This window comes from Mustela lutreola, chromosome 4, assembly GCF_030435805.1.
Source record: "Mustela lutreola isolate mMusLut2 chromosome 4, mMusLut2.pri, whole genome shotgun sequence".
NCBI lineage: Eukaryota > Metazoa > Chordata > Mammalia > Carnivora > Mustelidae > Mustela > Mustela lutreola.
The window spans coordinates 23,800,241-23,816,517 of NC_081293.1; the positions used below are offsets into that span (position 1 = coordinate 23,800,241).

The 16,277-nt window shown below is 43.3% G+C and overlaps 1 protein-coding gene across 1 annotated transcript in view; it reads right to left on the minus strand.

Moving 5' to 3' along the window:
* The window catches only part of SORCS3 (sortilin related VPS10 domain containing receptor 3), a 590,518-nt gene that overhangs the window by 115,986 nt on the left and 458,255 nt on the right, over positions 1 to 16,277 (minus strand). Inside the window, exon 8 of the mRNA XM_059173261.1 lies at positions 2,002 to 2,091. Within this exon, the coding sequence (XP_059029244.1) occupies positions 2,002 to 2,091 (90 nt within the window). The remainder of the gene's footprint in view (positions 1 to 2,001; positions 2,092 to 16,277) is intronic.

A 16,277-nucleotide genomic window follows, 5' to 3' on the forward strand; every position in this document is an offset into this window, starting at 1 on the left:
GAGGCAGCTCCTGGAACAGCAACTACTTGCTTAAAAGCCATTTCCATTTTTAAACACTCCCACCCCCTCTGTCCTCACCTCCTCGGCCTAGGCTGGGGAAAATCAGAGCCAATGCTGGCTAATAAAGGGGATCGATAACCATCCAGCTATTTTCACAGCAGCCCTCGTATTAATGAAGCTGCTCTGGATGGAGTTCTATAAAAGGGGCCGCGCGGATGGTACTCCGCCACGATAAATTGCCATGGGGTTGCTGACCGTTAATGGAGTGTTCCAGGGTTGTGATCAATCCCAGGCTTCATTTGTCCCCACCTGCAGCCACACTGCCCAGGGGAGCAAACTGTTTGTTTATCTTGGAAGGTTAAAAATACATGAAATATGCACACAGTGCAGAGACAGAAAAGGCCTTATGCTGGGGATATGGTTTGGAAAGTTCTCGAAGTACTTCTCCTGAGCCAATAGGTGGAAATCATCAAGTGAACTGCAAGAGGTCTTTCTCCTTCAGAAAAAGCCTGATTACTAACTTCTCCATCCTCCTTTTTTCTTAGCAGAGAAATGCTTTCCTGCCTGGGTTTAGAACATCTGATGGGGACATCCCGCAACCACGATGTTATAGAATGGTCCCTTACCAGCCAGTCACAGACAGGGGAGAGAAAATGAGGAGTTGATCCCATGGCCCCTGGGGCGACTTAATGCAGTCCCTGCTCATCCCATCAGCCTCTCTACCCCTCTCTCTGCAACCCAGCCTCTTGAGATGGTGTTTAGTTTGTTGAATGGATATTCTCTCTCTTAAAATAGGGCCTATGTGTGCCTTTTCTATTGGTTTCCCAACCCATGTTTGCAGGGTTAACTCCTTAATCCTCTTACATCATCTTAAATCTCACTTTCTTAGGAAATTTGACCTCCGTATCTGTATAGGTAAGCTCCACCCATTATGTCACAATGGTCCTTGAACTTCTATACCTATAACACTCCCTACACCTACAATTGCTTGTTCAGTGTCTCTCTTCTCTACCAGAATATAAGCTCCACAAAGGCAGGGACCATTTGTGGCTTCTTTTGTACTCTCTCCATAGAGCTTAATTTAGTGCCTGGCACAGAGTAAAAGCTGAAATAGGAGAAAGAACAGTTCAATAGTTGAATAAAAGAAGGAGCAAACAAATGAATGGATTTATGTGTGCATGTATGAATGAATGAATGAATGAATGAAACAACCAGGGGTGACGATTACCCACCCTCTTGTCCCATAATCCCTCCCACCTCTGTGGTCATTCAGCCTTTCATGCTGTTTCCCAGCACCAGCTTACAGACCGGATGCTTTACAACATTACATTTGTTATGTGTCCAACCAGAACCTAGCCTTTTTTTGGAGCCTTTTTAGGTAATGCAATTGTATCCTGTCCATGTTTAGACTGAGTTTCTAGGATCCTTCTCCTCCAGGAAGTCATTGTTCACAAGGGATGGAGTCCACAGGATAGGTTTTAAGATTTTCCAACAAAGGAGTTAAAATGCCATCATTTGATATTAACATTATAGTAAATTATTCCTTTTTAATTACTCATAATGGCAGAAGGGAGCAGAAACATAGGCAGTGCATTTACATTTTGCATTAAAATGTAGAGAGAAGCATGAACTCCACAAGACTCACCTGGGCACCTTTGTGCATACACACCTATAGTGTCTGGGCTCCTGTCGGGGCCCTTCTGAACCTGTCCCTCTATTTGGCAGTAAGGCCCTTGCATGAGGGAGGGACTCCCAGAAGGGATTGTGTGATAGCTCTCCTTTCACTGGGAAATGACTCCAGACTATACAGGATGTATGAGACAGGGAATCAAAGCTCTTGCCTACATGCCCCGCTGAGAAGAGAATAGAGAACCCAGGCTGGGCCATCAGCAGAGGCCAGAGCCCCACAGTGGCAAGTGAGGCTCAATGCCAGCTGTTCCCCAGGCAGAGGTCAAACCTCCCTGCAGTCCAACATGGCAGTCTCTCCCTGCTTGGACATACCTTGGGCAGGGAGTACTTGGGCAGCTTTATCTGGGCAAAGGCCTCTCTCCGATAGGACACGTAGTAGCTGGCTCTTCCACCAGTTGTCACCTGGATCATAAGGGAAACACAGAGAAGTCAGATGGGGCCAGGGATCATGGCCAAGTTGGAAGGTATTAGCTTCTCCATCAACAGCCACAATAGGTTTGTGATAACCTTTCAGAGAGTGTCCCTTCCTGGCACTGAGCCTCCAGTCCCACAGCACTGAGGTGTTCCCAAGTCACAACACTCAGATAACAAATAAGAAATGACAACAGTCTTTCCCAATGGTTGACACCTTCAGTGAGAGCAGGGACTCTGAATTTGGTCACTGTGCTCTGCCTACATACACACCTAATACATAGTTTCAACTGCAAACAGAAACTACTCATGTGAGATGTACCCATGATCAATTTATTTTGCCTTAAAATAATTTTCTATTCCATTGCAATCATGATATGATTGTGAATTTTTTTTTTCTGAATCCGAGTAACTACTATTGCTCAAAAGCTCTTGTTACTTGAATTTAATTTCATTTCTGTTCTGAGCACATTTTTTCCCCTTCATATTTACAAATCCATGCACTGAGAGGGTAGTTTTTGTTCCTTTCCATGTGCAGGTGATCTAAAGGAATCAAGGGTCAGAGGAAGAACTCTGGATTGGAAGGTGAGAAATCCTGAGTGTGAGTCCCAGCTCTGCTGTCTGATGGCTAGGGGAGTCAAGTTCTGTAATCCTGGGAAGGATAGATTCTTATAGGAACCTGGAAACCACTCCAAGAAATGGTCCTCTGGTCTGGGCTTGTTGAAAAGCCCTGCGAACATGGCACAGCTCTGCAGATGGTGCTTCAGCCCAATCATCCTAACTTGGGGGGGGACATTAATATTCACCAGGGAAGTCACCATAGCCTGTTCAGAGAAAATAGCAGGACAACAGCAACCTGGCTGCCATACTGAGGAGGCAACTGCTGGAGGCCCCCTCTTTGTTCTCGTCACACGCTTGCTGGAGACAGGCCAGTCCTCCCACACCAGTCCAAACCTGGTGGCCATCCACAGTGGCTGCGGGGAGCAGGCGAGGTGCCACATCTATGGAAAGCCACCCATTGCTCCTCCCTCCAAGAGATGGCATCTCCTATGGCTCCCTGTATTTCTGCACAGATTGGAAGCACAGAGACTGCCAGGCAGAGAAAATGTTAAGAGTCCGAGTGAAGGCAGAACCTTGGAAAAAACTTGGTGCAAAGACTTAAGCTATGAATCAAGAGGAGAGATCAGTTTGGTCCCTAGGACCCTGGGATCACGACCTGAGCCGAAGGCAGATACTTAACCAACTAAGCCACTGAGGTGCCCCTGGTTTTTGTTTTTTGATAAAACATCTATTCTGAATCTGTATCATTCTGCACTGGCTTAGAGGTGGGGCATTCACATTAAGATCAATGAGTTGCTAAGAAGTTTTTTTCTTTTTAAAATAAATTTCAACTGCATAGAATCAGATTAAAATATAACCTTTGGTACTAAATACACAGTTATCACTAGTCCTTGCTTAATCTTATTTGTTTGTTTAATTTCCTTCCTTCTTTCCTTCCTCCTTCTCTCCCTCCCTCCCCCTCTCTCTCTTTCTTATTTTAAGTCCAGTTTAGTTAACATATAGTGTTATGTTAGTTTCAGGAATACAATATAGGGATTCAACAATTCTATATATTCCACAGTGCTCATCAAGATAAGTATCCTAATTCCCATCACTTATTTCACCATTCCCCCCACTCAGCTCCCCTCTGGGAACCATCTGTTTGTTCTTTATAGTTAAGAGTCTGTTTTATGGTTTGTCTTTTCTTCTTTGCTCATTTGTTTGTTTCTTAAATTCCACATATGGCTGAAATCATATGGTATTTGTTTTTCTCTGACTGACTTATTTCACTGAACATAATACTCTCTAGATCCATCCACGTTGTTGCAAATCTCATTATTTTTTATGGCTGAGTAATGTTCCATTATAGAGATCTATACCACATCTTCTTTAGCTACTCATCTACTGATGGACACTTGGGCTGCTTCCATAATTCGGCTATTGTCAGTAATGCTTCAATAAACATAGTCATGCGTATCATCTTTTTGAATTAGTGTTTTAATTATAAATTATAAAACTAACACATGCACGCCTGTCAACCGAAGAACTAGAACAGTAGTTTTAAACTTAAGCTGCATCAGAATCACTTGGAAAGCTGCTTAAAACTCACACATCTGGGCCCCACCTTCAGAGTCTTTGAGTTGATCACTTTGGGGTGAGGTCCAGGAATTGTCTTTTCTAATGAGCTTCCAGGTGATGCTGATACTGCTGGTTCAGGGACCCCAATCCGAGCAGCTCAGAACTAGAACTTTAAAGACAACTGACATACACTTCTGTGCCTCCGTGCCCTACACCCATCATGACCCTGGCCTCCCTCTGAGATATAGCTATTTTCCTGATTTTGTGTTGAAAATGATGATAAAGTGTTTTTTTTTTTTAATTGGGGCAAAATTCCTATTATATAAAATTAACCATCTTAAAATGTAAAATTCAGTGGCATTTAGCACATTTGCAGTGTTACGTAATCTCTACCCAATTCTAAACAATTTTCATCACCCGTAAAGGAGATTTCATACCCAGTGATAAAGTTTTTAAATCCCAAAGTAAATGCTCCAGTCACTTATCATAGGCTTAAAAAATAGCTCTCTACAGGACACCCTGAATGTCACCAAGCTTGCCTTGGGGAAATAAAGCAGCATCAGAGAAGGCTAGTCCTGTTAGTGAATGCTGGCCAAGAGTACAGCAAATAAAAGAAACTTCTCCTGAGAAGACCTAGTAGGTTCCATAGGGAACAAGGTAAGAGCACCACTGAGCATCTGACCAGCCCCACAAACAAAACTGTGTCCCTTGGGGTTTCCAAATCACCAAGAGCCAAAGCAGAACAGAGTGGTCTCCTCAACAGGGTGATGGGCACCACCAATTTGGGAACTCTGCCCAGCTATGCCTGACCTGAATTGTCTTTTCTAATGAGTGAGAGATCCCAGACCTTCTCTCTCACAAGCTTACACACACAACTGAGAGACTTTGTGCTTGAGCAATCAAGATGGAGATTATACTTCAGGTACACGATGGGACGATCCAAACTACTAAGGGGCTGATGAAGCCCCAGGAGGCTAGAGGTTCTTCCAGTATCTAAGAATCAGAGTGTCTCCCAGTGATATCAACCTGGCTCCCATAGTTCTGCTTGGTCCTGGTTGTATCCTTCTCTGTATCTTCTACCATCTAATTGATGGTTTAATCTCACTTTAAGGCCAATGGGTTCCTGGATGGGTTTTTGGATGCTACCAATTCATTACAATTTCTCTCTCAACTCTTGGCCTCTGTTCTCTCTATTCCTACAGCCCTCTCAACATTCACTCTGTGGGACACATATTCCTTCAATCTTTCCTCCATGTCTTCTTATAAGGTTTCAACCTCCCTGATTCTTAGGAAGTGCTGGCCTCGTGGCCAAGTGATTGGTGAATACATAATAATAAAAGTAATGACACAATGGTCATTGATTGAGTTTCATCTACCATGCTCCAGAACTGCATGTAGCCATTATATAAATTATCCAGTTTCATCCTCATGACAACCCTTCAGAGACTACAAGATACTGAGTGACTTGCCCAAGATAAGATAAATTTGAACCCAGCAAAGTTTGGCTCTAGACCTATTCTCCCCCTCCTATGACTAAGAAGGGTCTCCATTCACCTCATTCATCTCACTATAACAGCAATACATTTTCTTGACTCCCAGATGTTTTTAAAAAACATATAAAAGTCTCTGTAATTAGCATGTGTATATAACCTTTCTTCATATTCCAGAAAATCTGTTATGACATTGATGGTGTATCTTAAAAATGAAATCTTCATAGAAGAGAGAGCACGAGGTAATAACTAGATTTATAATAGCTACTATGCAATGAAAGCTGATTACACAGAAAATGGGACAATGAGCAGTTTATACGCCATACTTCATTTGATTCTAATTATACATAATATAATACATAATACCTCTACTGGTCAGGAAATTGAGGCTGAGAGTGGTCAACTAACTTGCTTGATATCACACAGCTTTTCATCTGTGACTCTCCCCCATGTCCAAGCCCTTAATGAGGAATAAGTGCAACCCCAAAATGTCAGGTACGGAGCAGGGGCTCAACACTCATTGACTAACTTGTCAATAATGAATTGTGGGGATTAATCCACTCAACCAGAGATGCTTGGAGTTTGATTTCCTCCATTGTTTAGGGACTAATCCATGGATGGAGAGAAGAACTCTCCATTCCCACCCAGTACCTAGATGGTCACAGGAACTTATTTCTAGCACTCCCTACTTGGAAACCAAATCCTTACAGTGTTGGGAGGATACCAAGCTGATGCTTTTGTTGCCTCTCCACTGTTATTTGTGTGACTCTCTGGCAACACACAAAGAAAGAATAAAGTTTAGTGACTATTAATCTATTTTGATGAACTTTTCTCTTCCTCACAAGCAAATCCACTGGCATTGTAAATCCCAGAGATTATTACCACTTTCCCTCCAAGTGACACCTTTTATTTTACATATGATGAATGTCATCCAATTATTTGCTCTGGGTCCATCCGTCATGCTAAATACTGAATTAGCTGGGTCTTTTCCTCTCTAATGACTGGCTCGTTAATCTGATTTTCTGGATTTCCATTTTACAGGTTTAATTGGGCTCCTGGCCAGTGAAAATGATTCCTTTGGACAAATGCACTGACCATTAAACACATCTGTCTCTTCTGACTTGTTCTCATTCTTACTGTAACCAAGTCTAACCTGACATATCTTTTATTTATTTATTTACTTATTTTAATTTCTCCTTGATTCTGGAAGATGGCTTGCCCTGGAGGAGAAAGAGAAATCTGCCAAAAAAAGAAAGAAACAAAGAAAGAAAGAAAGAAAGAAAGAAAGAAAGAAAGAAAGAAAGAAAGATGGAACCAAAGTGCCTGGAGTCATGTTGAGTCTGTTTCTGCCATAGAGAGAAGAAAACTTGTAATATCTCTAGAGCTTGTAAGTGGGCATAGGTAATCTGGAAAGAGAAGCAAAACTTAACATTTCAGGTATCTATTATGTTAAGTGATTTACATTCATGATATTATTTAATATCCACACTAGTAATGACCACTATTACTATTATTATTTTTAGTAACATTAGCAGTACCCTACAAAGCATAAATATTAATAATATAACATACTCTGAGTATTTAGTATATACCAAACCCTGTTCCTCTGCACACACTAGCCTTCTATTTTATGTTCAGGTGAGAAACTGAGACCTAAAGAAGTTACACAACATACTCAAAGACACACTGCAAGTAAATGGTGAAGGTGGAATTTGAGCCCAAGTCTGTCTGACTGCAAAGCTTATGCTGGTCCCTCAGGCTACGTCGGGTTTCCAGACCTCTGTGGAGGAGAATGGATCCCGTGTCACTCAACTTCCCATTTCACCAGGGAAGATGCCTATGAGCAAAGCCAATCTTTTTATGTGAGGAATCATATCCATTCCTCAGCCCTCAGAAATCAATGCTCTATTGTTGCACGGGAGTGAACAGTGCTCCTACTAGCATTTGTGAATAAGAGGGACCAGAGTGGAAAGAATTCTGGCTGGCACAAGAAAAGCAGGAAATGACATTTAGAAGGTTTTCTAGCTAGAGGACCTTGCTGGGCCCAATATGATGTGAATAATCTGCCTACACAAGGGAAGTGGCCACCTGTACAGGCCTCCATTAGCGACTCCCACACAGCCCCTGCAGCAGCCCCTCCTCCTTCAAGAAACAAAAGGGAACCGCACAGTTGTTAGGATGCACAATTAACTTTTCCAATTTCTTTGCTCATTAATTCTATTCAGATTATTTAAAATAAATCTTGACATTGTTAGGCCTTTTTCTTCCTCTCCACCTACATAATTCCTTCAAAGATCACAGTTCTCTCTCAAGAACAAAGGAGCAGGATTTCACTGCTGGACCACAAAGTCGATAAATAACCATCGGTCTCATCAGGAAGTTGCTCTAAGTGTTGGGATGATCCTGGGGGCTTCTCCACAGCAGGCTACATTGCCCCTGCCAGCTTACGCTCTTTTTCCAGAAATGTTTTGCTAAGGCACCACACTAGAGGTCTGGAACCACATGACATCTTACCAGCAAGCCATCTCCTCTGCTAGATTCCTTGATGTTGAATTTAGTGTTTGTCAAACTGATGTTTGTTCATTTTATGTCCTGGAGGCTGTGTGATATTAACATAATATGCAGTTTTATCTGCCTGTTTCTAGAAAGAGTGGGTCTATCTATTACCTACCACTTGTACACTGTGCTGAGGCTGAAACCTCTTTGGAACAGATTTGCACATAAAATCTTTTACTGGGGCCCTAACACAATAAAATATTTTACTGGGGCCCTAACATAACCACCCCCAAAATAACCTCACCAAGAATAGATTTGGAATAAGATGGTCGACACTGAAGCCAATATTGTTCTCTCAATCTGTAGTGTGTGTGGGGGCGGGGGTGTGCTGGAGAGAAGGTGAATACTAAGGTTGGCCAAAACATACTGACAAAGAACTGTCACCTGGGCCGACCCTTGCCAAGACTTCTTGGAACCTACACTGCCTACTCGGATTGGTAGGAAGGGAGAGTAAAGGTGGCGAGTCAGAAAAGCACAGGGGGAAAGACTCATGTCAGGTCTACCCACAGCCCTAGGAGAGGAATCAGTCGCCTGATTCTGAGTCTGTTTTTTCAAATACATTTCCAATTACATTTTTTCAAAGAAGGCTCTCCCTCTGATTTTTTAGCATTATAGTACATTGGTTGGGATCCCAGACCTGTGTTTCAGTCCTGCTTTTGCCACTTGCTGGTTTGGTGATCTTGGACAGGTAATTACTTTAACCTTCCCAGTTCTTCCTCTGGGAAGTGGAGACATCAATTCAACCCAACAACATGCTATCATGAGGAGTAAACACAGTACTGATGTAAAGAGCCTTAGATCTGAAACTGCCACATGCTACATGTTCACTGCATAGAACATGCACCTGCCAAGCTAGAAGGCAGTTGCTTGCACCCCTTGACCAGGGGCTGACTGGGGGCTGACCACGGTGGCAGTTTATATATGCCAACTGGAGGCTTTAGGAAGTGCTGGTGTCGCCACATGGGCTACCTGGTCAGAAGAGACCAGGGAGAGAGGACTGAAATTTTTTCTGGGACCTCTGGGCAGGATGATCTCATGGAGACAACACCTATGAACCCAATGAAGCCAATGTGTTTCGTGCTAGAGATTGAACCATTAATGGCTGCAAAACTTATCTTTGTGTTCTGGCTTTTATGATTTAGAGGGAGGGGAAGAAGTTCTTGGAATGTACATTTGACCCTTCAGAATGGAAGTCCTTGCCTTCCCTCTCCTAACATTCTTTTTTTTTTGGGGGGGGAGGGTTCAGGGAGACAGAAAAGGCAAAGGTGAGTAGAGAAATAAAAAAGAACAGATAAGGACTTGAATTGTCATCTCGGAGCACAAAAGGTGGGAGCCCCTTGAATATCTATCTATCTACCTACCTATGTATAATTATATTTAATTTAATTAATATAATAGCTAAAAAGCCAAAACCTAAACAGTCTACTTTGAGTGTTCCAGATCAGGATAACAGAGCTGCCTTTAAAAAAAAAAAAAAAAGCAAGCAAGCAAGCAAGCGAGCACTACCCATGGAAACCCTACAGTGGCATGTTAAAAATTCAGCAAAACATCCCCTCGCGCTCCCCTTCTCAGAAATGCCCCTGGTCTAGGTAGACTGCAAGTTTCATGTGGCTTCAGGAAAGATGGGGCCAAGGAGGCCGGAGCAGATATTGCAAGGAGTCTAGCATCTATAGACTTCTTCCTCCTAAGTAAGTTTTCTCTTTGACTTGAGATCACTCATAGCCTTTTTCCTCTCTACAGGCTGACGTTATGAGGTTAGCTCAGTGACTGAAATCTTCCCAAGCCAGATACCAGTCTCTGTCTTTTCTCTAGTTTTCCAGAATTTCAGAAAATAAATACAAAATAGTGGGAAAGAAGAAGAAGGAAGAAGGGTGTGCGGTCCTGGTGTGCGCGACCTCCGTGCTTCTAGTTTCAGCTCCACTGGTTATCAGAGAGGCAACTGGCATGGTAACTAATCTCTTGGAGTTTCAGGGCTATTGTTCCATAAAAAGGGAACAAATAATTACCCTTCTCTTACAGAGCAGTAAATGAGATAATAAAATGCTTTCATGGAACTGTAAAGTGTTCTACAATGTAATGACCAGAAGGTTAAAACCCTAAGATGTTAGAAGTTTTTCACTGGAAAATTGCTGTAGATGGAAAGTTTGTGTTCCCCACAAATTCCTATGTTGAAACCTAATCCCCAGTGTGATGGCATTTGGAGGTGGAGCCTTTGGGAGGTGATTAGGTCAGGAGGGTGGGGTCCTCAGGGAAGGGATAAGTGCCTTTATTAAAGAAGCTCCATGGAGTTCCCCTGCCCCTTCTGCCCCATGTCTATGAACCTGGAAATGGGTTCCCTTTAGCCACCAAATCTGCCGGTACCTTGATCTTGGACCTCCAGCATCCAGAACTGTGGGAAAGATTCTGTTATCTGTATGTAAGATCCTGTTGTGTGCTGTATCTAGCAGTATGAAGAGACTAAGACAAAAATCAAGCCAATGATCCAGACGGGTCCACTCTGTTGATTGTTTGGCGGGGGTGCAGGGCAGGAAGAATTTAAATTCTCCAGTGGGGCTATAGCTATCCACAGACTGGTGGGCCATAAGGATGTCACAAAGGAAGCAGGAAATGGATAGGCTGAGATAAAGAGGAGACGTGTATTCAGCCACCCAAGATGAATGGCGGCCCTATACCGCCACTTAGAGAATGATTAATTTTACCGATATGTTCGAGATATTTTCCATTTCCTAAAAAGGCAAGGCAAACAAAGTCATTAATTTTCTAGAGAAACAGGGATGCTTCTTTGGGACCTGGGATTTCCAGGCGGCCTGGGAAATATGTGTGGGCTGCTAAATACGACAGCAAAACTTCACCAACATGGGACTTGCATGCCTCATGAGTGAATTTTGGGACAGCAGTGGACAGATTTATACCATTTGTCAAGCTGTTTCTCAGGAAACACCACCACTTCCCCAAGAGAGCCGTGAATATTTGTGAAATGCCAACTGCTACTTGGAGCCTCCCCGTTGTACTTCTCGTGTCAGGCCTTTCCTGTCCTCCATCGGCGGAAGCACCACTGGCGAGTCAGGCTCTGCACCCACACTCTGTCTGTGCTCTCTGCTCTCATGCACAATGACCACATGGAGGAGATCCTTTGCAGTCCCACTTTGTTGGTGAGTTCACTGACTGCATTGGATCATGCAGCTCCAAAGTGGTCGAGCCTGGATTTGAACTTGGCTCTCAAAATCCTGACGACACCCACTAACACTACAACCCCGAACAAACCTGAAGTGTCTCCTACAGAGCCTTTCTAAAGAATGGTTAATTTAGGACCAATTACCTTGAGGGACTTACCATGACCCAGATCACGAGAAGCCCCCAGCATCACTGAAATCGCAGGGACTTGCATCACAAACTACCTCCCTAAGGAAGCCTCTCCACCCCAATTTCCCAGTGGGAATTCATCTTTTCTTCCTCTGATTTTTAGAACTCTTTGTTTGTCACCTTCTCACTGCACTTACCAGCTGCTATTCTAAATTATGGGAAACTGGTACCTTTCAGTTCTCTTGTACTATTTTCTATGGTAGATAATGTGCTATATTCCCATTTTGCCCTCTCTTAGTAACTGGCACCCATGTCATAACAACTAGTATTTCTAGAGGACTCTATTCCCTGCCATTAGTTTTTACTATTGGACTGAATCTCATTTGGTCAGGGCACAACCCTGTGAGGGAGGTCTAATTACATGCCCATTTTAGAATGAAGGGGCCTGACTTTAGGTCACCTTGCTACTAAAAGGTGAGGCTCAAAGCCAACCACAGAACGTCTGCCTTGAATCCCCAGGCTCTTTTCAGGTTGCCAGGCTGCTTCAGTCTGTGTCTGCTGAGTCAAGATCAGAAAAAGACAAAGTGGTGATAATTGCATGGGTTTCGCAAGTGGGTCGTGATTTTACATCAAATACTCCTTTGAGTGTTTGGCGACATAACATGACGATAAGAGAGTGTGCTTTCCTGTGGGGAACGGAAGCAGATTCCAAGATAATCTTCTCCACCTACTGCTGAATCCACATGTTAATTAAGGATCTGGCCAAATCCCCATCATTCCTTGAACACTGCTCATGTTTAGACATCTCATGATGGGTCCTGGCCCCAATTCTACTATATGTTGCACATACCATTCAGTGAGCAAAAACTTATCCAGCACTCTTGTGCCCAGGCTATTTCAGTTACCATGGGAGTCATAGGACCGTAACCTCATGGAGTTTACCATTTCTTTGTAAAAGCAAGCCTAACATATAAGATATACAAATGACAACATAACACCGGTGATAGTGCTCTGGTACCCTGAGCCAGTTAAAGGCTGGGTGCTGGACAAGTGACCCCTCAGAGCCACAGTACTTGACTAGTTATTTTCACTTGATCTTAGCCAAAAGGCCGAGAAGCGATTGACTCTATTTATTTTCATGCTCCTTCTAAGATCACCAAAATCAGGGTACACACGACACACCTGCACACACCTGTAATATAGAGCATATACATATATATGTGCATATATGTGTAATATACATGTGCATGTATGTGTAATATACATGTATATATGTGTAATACATATTATATATATGGATGTAGTGTTATTGACAGCCCCACTACCTTTGGAGAAGAAAGGGTTCTCACCACTAAAGGACTTTCTGTTTGCTGAGCAGGATGATGGATTTGAAGATGGAACAGTGGATTAGCCAGGATACCACTACAGTGCTCTATATAAGCAAGGGTGGGATGGAGAGAAAAGGTGGGGATATGATGGGGATAGATCTTGAAGGAAGAGAAAGATCGCGGCGCATCTGGAGAAACTGCAGGAAGTGAGATGCAAGACAGTGGGTCACTGGTTATTGGTTCCCAAAGTGCTGCTTCAAGAAAGTATGCCAAGAACCAGGGGGTGTGTGTAGGTTTTATTATGGGTTTTTTCTGTGTAGTATCTGACATAAACACTATGCTTCACTCTTGCTTGACATTTCCAATAAAAAGTTTACACCACTCTGCTCAATAACCTTATTACGATTTTATTTTTTTTTTCTCGTTGCAGAGGTTCATATCAAGAACGTAGATATGCTTCAAGAAAATGCCCAAGAGTTACAGCTGGATTACCAGAAATTTATCTTTCTGGACCTTTTTGATTACTTATTTAGTTCTTTGTTGTGAAAATTCACAAAGAGCCTTGCATCAGAAGCCTAGACATGGATTTTGTACCTTCCTCACCCCTCCCTACTGGCTACCATGGGTCTTTGGGAAAAGCACTTAACTGCTTCCAGATCTCAATTTCATCCTCCCATGAGTGGGCACACTCACAACATACTGGTCCAACATGCACCAGACACAAAGTGGGGACTTAAGAATCTCATGCCCTGTGCTCCGTATCCCTTCACATCCCAGGTCCTGATTTCCTTAGCACGAGCATCTTCTTCAATTCACATCCCAAGATTCTCTGCTGTCAGTTTCTTCTGTTGTCATTCAATAACTCCACAAACATGTTTTGTGCTGCTACTTCATGTGAAGGGTTTCTGCTCCTACTTACTGCCCCTTACACATGCCTTGACCTAATTGGCTCAAAGTATAAGAGTATTTAGGTTGGGATTCTCATTTAAAAAGCAGAACGAGTGCACTGGTATCAGACAGCCTCAGTCAAAATCTCTGCTCCACTCTTCACTGGCTGGGTGACCTTAGGAAAAGAACTTCACCTTCCTGTGCCTCTTCTGTGAGGCAGAGGTAAGCGTAGGACTTCCCTCCTAGGATGTCATGACAACAAAATGCCTTAGTACCATGCCTCGCTCACACCAGCCACTCAGCAGGTGTTACTAGTACTATTACATGACATTGACTCTGCAAGAACTACAGATTATTCAATAAGAAAATTAGCCAAGAGGTAAAAATCACAGAGGAAGGCAGAAAACACATCTTAAATAAGAAAATGATGAGGCTTATAGTGTTTTATCTACGGAAGGGTTCTGTTCAATCAACTTCACAAGGACTCCTATCAGACATTTCAGAGGAAGGAAGGAAGCCACCACTTCCATGTTTTCCCTCCTACGCACACATGGAATACCTAAGAACCAATTACACAGCAGAGCGAAATAATAAACACAATCATATTAAGAGCACTTTGATCATTTCTCCCTACTGCAATCTGGAAGCAATCGCCACCTGGGGCAAGCAGCAAAACCTCAGGCGTTCATTCCGGAGCCTCGGACAGAAGGCCTTGGGGTTGGAAGACTCTCCACGCCAACTGCGTTCGCTGCCATTACCACTGTGCATTGCAATGAGGTGTGCACCCCTCCCGAGGACATTTCTCAGGGGACAAGGTGGAAGCAATCTTGTCCAGAGGTTACAAGGCCAGGGAGAGAAAGGAAGTGGCTAAATTCATGGTCCTGTCACATACACACTGGATTAGAGAAAACAAGGACAGAGAGAATGGAGATGAAAGAATCAGACAATTTTAAAAAATCTTAAAGCAGGGAGAGGGGAAAAGCCAAGCAGTTTTCTCTCCCTCTCTCTCTCTCTTTTTTCTATTTTGCAACAGATGATTCACTTGCAGACCGAAACCTAACAGCAGTTGGTATAGTAAAGATGAAATAGTTGGAGGAAGAACAAGAGTGCTAAAAACGAAAGGCAGGAGGGAGTCAGGCTGGCAAAGGGGGAGTGAATCCCCAGTGCTTTCCTGCCCTTCCTGGCTTCCTCCTACTGGCTTCTGCCCACTGGGGATAGCAGCATCCTGCTGTCTCCCAGCCCTGCCGCTCTCCTGGGCTGGAGCACAGGCAACCCCCTGCCTGTAGGCACTCCTCCCAGGAAGGCAGGAGTAATCAGGCCCATCCTTCAAACATCTTCATTCTATTACTTCCATAATCGGCTTCTAATGTTCTGTTCGATAGATGTGGGGCCGACCAGACCAAGTGCTTGAACAGCTGCTCGGGCCATGGAGCTTTTCTCTGTGCCATTGATCACAAAGACAAAAATCAATCCCGGCTAAGGAGAAAGAAGTTAAAAATAAATTGCTGGGATTGATTTCTGTTCAGACCTTCCGACTCCCAGTTTAGAAAGGGGGAGGGAAGAGTGTACGCGGATCCACCTGTCATGAAATCATTTCATATGTCCCCATCTCAAAAGCAGAATCTGGAGGTATTTTACATGAACATATGCAGGTGTGTGTGCACACAAACACACAGGTCTGCATGCACAGAGTTTTCTAATTTATGCTCTTATTTTATTGTTGCCTTTTAATACCTATCAGAGATGGGAATCATGTGAATCATAAACTCCCATGAGAAAAGGGCTGGAGTTTATCACCTTCACTATCAAATCTCCGACGTGGGGTCCCATGCTTTGTGGATAGCAGTAACTCCGGAAATACTTGTCAAGGGACTGACAGAATAAATGAATTGATGAAGTCCCTTCTTCGCTCTGATTGGCTCTTGCAATTATGTTTATTTCTTCATTGCTGGATCACAACATGTAATTATTTATCTTCTTCATGGTTCTGCATACATATGATCTCTCTCTCTCTCTCTCACTAGACTAAAAGGCCCCCTAGGGTAGGAACCTTTACTTTTGTGCTTTTTAATTTTTGACCTATTGTACTATCCACCTTGTGCCCTCAGTAGATGTATGTGAAAGGAAAGGAGGAAAGAATGGTTCAGCAACTTTTTTTTTTTTTTAAGATTTTATTTATTTGTCAGAGAGAGGGACAGAGAGTGAGCACAGGCAGACAGAATGGCAGGCAGAGGCAGAGGGAGAAGCAGGCTCCCTGCCGAGCAAGGAGCCCGATGTGGGACTCGATCCCAGGATGTTGGGATCATGACCTGAGCCGAAGGCAGTGCTTAACCAACTGAGCCACCCAGGCATCCCGGTTCAGAAGCTCTCTTAAGGGATTAGCTACAACCTAAATATCTTTCGATTTGCTTCTGACATTGGAGAAATAAGTTGGGAAATACTTTTGAATAACAGTCCCCTGTCCATCCATGTTAAACTAAACGGAGCATCTTGG